The sequence below is a fragment of the Lycium barbarum genome, chromosome 1 (genome assembly GCF_019175385.1).
Source record: "Lycium barbarum isolate Lr01 chromosome 1, ASM1917538v2, whole genome shotgun sequence".
Lineage (NCBI taxonomy): Eukaryota > Viridiplantae > Streptophyta > Magnoliopsida > Solanales > Solanaceae > Lycium > Lycium barbarum.
In genome coordinates this window covers 136,024,942-136,030,820 of record NC_083337.1, presented here as the reverse complement: position 1 = coordinate 136,030,820, position 5,879 = coordinate 136,024,942, and the positions used below count along the sequence as shown (strand labels likewise).

General features: G+C 38.2%; 1 protein-coding gene across 1 annotated transcript; it reads left to right on the top strand.

Annotated features, from left to right (window-relative positions):
* Positions 1 to 1,030: 1,030 nt before the first annotated feature.
* LOC132638945 (21 kDa protein-like) lies at positions 1,031 to 1,832 on the top strand. Its single transcript, XM_060355604.1, has one exon. The coding sequence runs from the start codon at positions 1,101 to 1,103 to the stop codon at positions 1,689 to 1,691; it is 591 nt and encodes a 196-aa protein (XP_060211587.1). The 5' UTR covers positions 1,031 to 1,100; the 3' UTR covers positions 1,692 to 1,832.
* The last annotated feature ends 4,047 nt before the right edge of the window (positions 1,833 to 5,879 follow it).

Below are 5,879 nucleotides of genomic sequence, written 5' to 3'. Positions count from 1 at the left end.
TAAACTATGTCGTTTGGTGCATGATATAAGTTGAGATATTCCAGCACTAATTTTTTGTACCATGTTTAGTAGAAGATATAATTTATATCTTGTACCAAACAAGGTATAAAATGCATCCCATCCCCATGAGATGGGATATTCCTTCTTATCCCACTTATACTGAGATTATTTTATACCATCTTTTAGATGATATAAAATAATCTCAATAAATGGAATAAATTAGTCCCGAAATTATAATTCGGAATAATTTTAGCTACCCACCAAACGACCCTAGAGTATTACTATTATTACGTTTACGTGGGTGTCAGTGTCGGTAGCCATAAACATCAAAGATTATGCCTAATAATTTATCCCCACCTAATTAATACTCATCATTATTATACTATTATTACTATTTCTACTCATTATTTTTATAGTACTCCCCCGTCCATTTTTACTTATGTTTTATTGTCATGACACATTCTTAAGAAGTTATAACTAAAACGACAATTACTATATCAACCTTAATTATTATTAAGTCATCTAATAGTTGAAATTGATTAAAATATTTTAAAAGTTATGCAATCACTAATAATTTCTTGAAATTTCCAATCTAATAATTAATAATAAAGATAAAATAGATATGAAATGATAAATTATCTCTTAATTTTTTAAAATGAACATTTATTTTTAATATATATGATAAGTAAAATGGACGGAGGGAGTACTATTTATACTCATTATTACTTATATTATACTATTGAATAGTCTACTATTTTAGTCTAGTACGCTCAAATCTATGAATGTCGCGTATTCACATGTACCTTAAATCAAAGCTGGATAAGTGCGTTTCTCACTGTTTATGTCTTTTTTAAGACCAATCACTCAATGCGAACACGCTTACCCGCCGACGTCTACGCGGCGCATCTTTCTTTTTATTTATAATAAAAATATCACCACAAAGGCCTTTAATTAGAAAAAATAAAACATTGCCAATCTTGGGTCCCATTTCCCAATTCAAATCCAAATCCAAATTCAAATCTGTCTTTATAAATCAAAGACCATTACCCCATACCATAGTCATATCCACCAACATCCATTTCTTGAAGCAAAAAATAAAAATGGCAGCACTAAAACTTATACTGCTAACGTCTCTGCTATCTCTCTTCCATTTCTCCAGCACTGCGGATTCAACCGTAGTCGCCACCAGCTTTATCAAGAGTTCATGCAAAATCACCACGTATCCCGACGTATGTGTCACTTCCCTCGCAGGGTACGGACCAACCATAAAACGTAGCCCACAACAGCTAGCCCAAACAGCCATGTCAGTGAGCCTAGACAGGGCCCAATCAGCCCAATCATTTGTTAACAAGTTGTGCAAGTTCAAAGGATTGAAACCAAGAGAATATGCAGCTTTGAAAGATTGTTTGGAGGAAATGAGTGATACAATTGACAGGATAAGTAAATCTGTAAAGGAACTTAAGAGTATGGGAAGGACACGTGGCAAGGATTTTCAGTGGCATATGAGTAATATAGAGACATGGATTAGTGCTGCTCTTACTGATGAGAATACTTGTGGAGATGGTTTTGCTGGAAAGGGTATGAATGGTAGGATTAAGGCTTCTATTAGAGCAAGGGTTACTCATGTAGCTCAGGTTACTAGCAATGCCTTGGCACTAATCAACCAATTTGCAGCTAAGGCTAAGCATTAAAAGCCAGTGTAATTTATGTTTTCACATTTTGAGCTTATGTGTTTTGACCTTTTCTTTTTCTTTTTCTTTTTCCTTTTTGTGTAAAAGTTTTGGTTGGATGTCCTATATATAAGTGTGAATGAAATTTCACTTAGTATGAAACGGAGAAAATGATCATATGGGTGCTTTCTTTGACCCCTTCAACTTTTGTGGATAGATCGGGTGCAATATTTTGTTACACCGGGTATTAATAATTTACCGTTTCCTAACAAGTTTGACAAAAGGCGATCAAATATTTTATTTTAGAGGGTGTTTGACTAAGTTTATAATTAAGTTGATCAAACTAATTTATAAATACTTTATGATATATCTATGTGTTTTGTAAATTTTAAAAGTGCCTATAAGTCAACATCAATTATAGGTTGGTCACTCTCAATTTATGATTTTTGAGTTCATAACCACTTCAAGTTTGACCAAGGCTTTTATTATCTCATCACTAATATGTTTTGCAATCTTCAAATTTGTAGAAACCATACAATCTTAACTTGTGTCATTCATTCACCAAGAGAGAATATATATAGGATACAATCTTGAACCCTAGTGAAACAAGGAAACTAACTAATATATGGTAATTATTTCCCTACAAATATGCTACCAAATAATATCAAATAATACAAAGATATTATACCGCAATACCCCAGAATAAAAAATGCCCAACTTGGAAAGCAAGAAGTCAAACTGAGTTTTGCCGAGAGCTTTGGTAAAAATGTCTGCCAATTGTGAAGATGTTGAAACGTGTGACGTTGAAATCAAACCTTCATTAATTGCATCACGAACAAAGTGACAATCTACCTCAATGTGCTTTGTTCGTTCATGGAAAATTGAATTTTTTGCAATGTGCAAAGCGAACTGACTATCACAAAACAATTTGATCGCCTTGGGATGTTGTATACCTAAACTCAACAACAGACCTCTCAGCCACTTCAACTCACAAGTAACCGCAGCCATGGACCTATATTTAGCCCCTGCAGAAGATCTAGAAACTGTGTGGTGCTTCTTTGTCTTCCAAGAGATGGGAGATTGACCTAGAAATACTAGCCAACCTGTCAACGAACGACGAGTAAGCGGACAAGCCGCCTAATCAGAATCACACCATCCCTGCAAAGTCAACTCACTGTCGGCACGTAACAAAATACCCTGTCCTGGTGTGCCTTTCAAATAACGGACCACTCGTAAGACCGCTTCCCAATGTTCAATCTGAGGTTCTTGCATGAATTGAGACAAAATATGAAAAGAATATGCCAAGTCCGGTCGAGTGACCCCCAAATAAATCAAACGCCCGACTAATCTACGGTAGACCTCCGGATCCGACAACAAATCTCCATTGGCAAGGCCAAGTTTATGATTTTGCTCAATAGGGAACCCACTTGACTTTGCACCTAACAATCCTGCTTCAGAGATAATATCAAGAGTATACTTGCGTTGACACAAAAACAACCCTGATGAACTGCGAGCTACTTCAATACCTAAAAAATATTTGAGAGACCCAAGGTTTTTCATTTTGAAACAATCACTCAAATAGGCTTTGAAAGTTGCAAGTGCAGCGGAATCATTCCCAGAAATAATAAGATCATCAACATAAACCAAGATATTAATCTGAATATTCCCTCTAGTAAATGTAAAAAGAGAATAATCAGAATAAGATTGAAGGAAACCGTACCCTTTCAAAGCAGTCACCAATTTTGCAAACCAACGTCTAGGGGCCTGTTTCAACCCATACAACGATTTGCGCAAACGACACACCAACGTAGGATCTGGACTTTCAAACCCGGGAGGGAGCTTCATATACACCTCCTCATCAAGGTCACCATGTAAAAAGGAATTATGAACATCCATTTGGTGAAGTTCCCAATTTTTGGATGCTGCAATGGCTAGGAAGGCTCGAACAGTAGTCATCTTGGCAACTGGAGCAAAAGTTTCATTGTAGTCAATCCTCGCTTGTTGATGATTTCTCAACACAACCAAGCGCGATTTGAGCCGTTCCACATCTCCATTTGACAAAAACTTGGTCTTGTACACCCATTGATTACCAAGTGCTTTCTTACCCGGAGGAAGATGTTCCAAAGTCCATGTACCATTGTCTTCCAATGCACGTATCTCTTCTTTCATTGAATGTCTCCAACCTTCGTGTTTCATGGATTCTTTGAAGGTCTTAGGATCCTTACCCGAAATAATAGTTGTAAGAAACTTACGATAATTTACAGAAAAATTGTCACAATTAATATAGTGTGCCAAAGGATAGGGAGTACCTGAGGATTGATTGTTAACAGGAGTTGTAGGAGACGGACTATTAGCAAAAACTGAGTGTGTCACATAATCACGAAGCACAACAGAGGGAAATTTCTCCCGAAAACCACGCCCCAAGCCACCTTCCACATTCGTGACTGGGGTATGGTGTTGCTGCCCCCCCTCGCTGCTAGCGGGCGCTGGGTTCCCAGCGGGCGCTGGGTTCCCAGCGGGCTGGACAGTGGCCATTGGCTGCAGCTCGGCCTGGCTGCCAGCAGGCGCTGGTTGGGCTGTGGTTTGCGGCTGCTGCTCGGTAGCCTCCGAACTATCATCTTTGCCTCCTAATTCAATCCTGTACACCATAAAATCACGATCAATTTCAGCACCCTCATCAAAAAAACTAGACGAAATATTAACATCTTCCGGACAAGCAAAAGGAAACACATCCTCCACAAACTTTACATCACGAGAGACAAAAAATTCCTTCGTATCAAGATCAAACAACCGCCACCCCTTCTTAACAAATGGATATCCCACAAACAAACACTTTCTGCTCCGACTAGCAAATTTGTCACCCTGAGTTTTTTGATTATGAGCAAAGCACAAACACCCAAAAGTACGAATAGCATCAAAAGAAGGAGGTTTATTGAATAGAATTTCAAAAGGTGTTTTATTTTCCAATTTGGGTGTGGGAGTACGATTTATGAGATGAGATGCAGCAAGAACACATTCACCCCAGAAAAAAATAGGCAAATTGGCCTGAAATCTTAGAGCCCTCGCAACATTCAACACATGTTTATGCTTCCTCTCTACTCTCCCATTCTGTTGCAGAGTACCCACACAAGAGGTTTGAAACAAAATACCAGTGGCGGTAAAATAATCGATCAAACAATTAAATTCGGTACCATTATCACTTTGTACAACTTTAATTGTTTGATTAAATTGTCGATCAACCATAGCAACAAAAGCCATAAACATCGGAAACACTTCTGTTTTATCAACCAACAAGTAAATCCAAACAACTCGGGAAAAATAATCAACAATTGTTAAAAAATAACGAGCTCCACATGACGAAACATGGCGATATGGGCTCCACAAATCACAATGTATTTTCTCAAATATTCTAGATGCATTATTATCACTTAAAGGAAATTTGTCTCTAGGATGCTTAGCACGTAAACACACTTCACAATCCTTTGCTAAACTACTCTTATCACTACTCACATGAGGAAGCAACTTTACTACTCTCTCGGAAGGATGCCCCAATCGTCGATGCCACAATTCCAATGCGGACGTTGCCACGACAGTAGACACATGTTGCACCACGTCCGGTTTGCTAAAATAGTATAGTCCGTCCAGTTTGCTAAAATAGTATAGTCCGTCCCTCCTAACTCCCGTTCCAATTAGCTCCTTCAGTGGGTTCTGAATAGCACACATATAAGAATTAAAAGAGATAATAGTATGTAAATTATCAGTAAGTTGGGGGACGGAGAGTAAGTTGCAACGTAAATAAGGCACATAAAGGACATGATGTAAGGTGATTTTATCTGACAGTCGAACAGAACCTTCCAAAGAAGCAAACACCTTTTCACCATTAGGCAAACCAACAGGACAATCAACAGTATGGACATCAAACAACCAAGATTTCTCACCGGTAACATGATGAGTAGCACCAATGTCAATAATCCAAGAAAAAACATCAAACTTACCATTCAAGCGATTTTCTGGAATTGTAGAATTACCAAAAAATTCCGTAATAGCCTTCCATTGATCGGAAGTAAAGTGTTGACCCACAGCAGCGTTATTTGATGCGGTTGTTACACAATTTGCCACGGGAGAAGGTGTGGCAGTTGCACGCAGCAAGCCACGACCTTGACCAGCGGAAGACAGCCTTCCATTCTTTTCAGTCCACCCTTCGGGATA

What these genes read in the sequence shown, in the direction of transcription:
- LOC132638945 (XM_060355604.1), top strand. Translation starts at nt 1,101, where the DNA reads ATGGCAGCACTAAAACTTATACTGCTAACGTCTCTGCTATCTCTCTTC.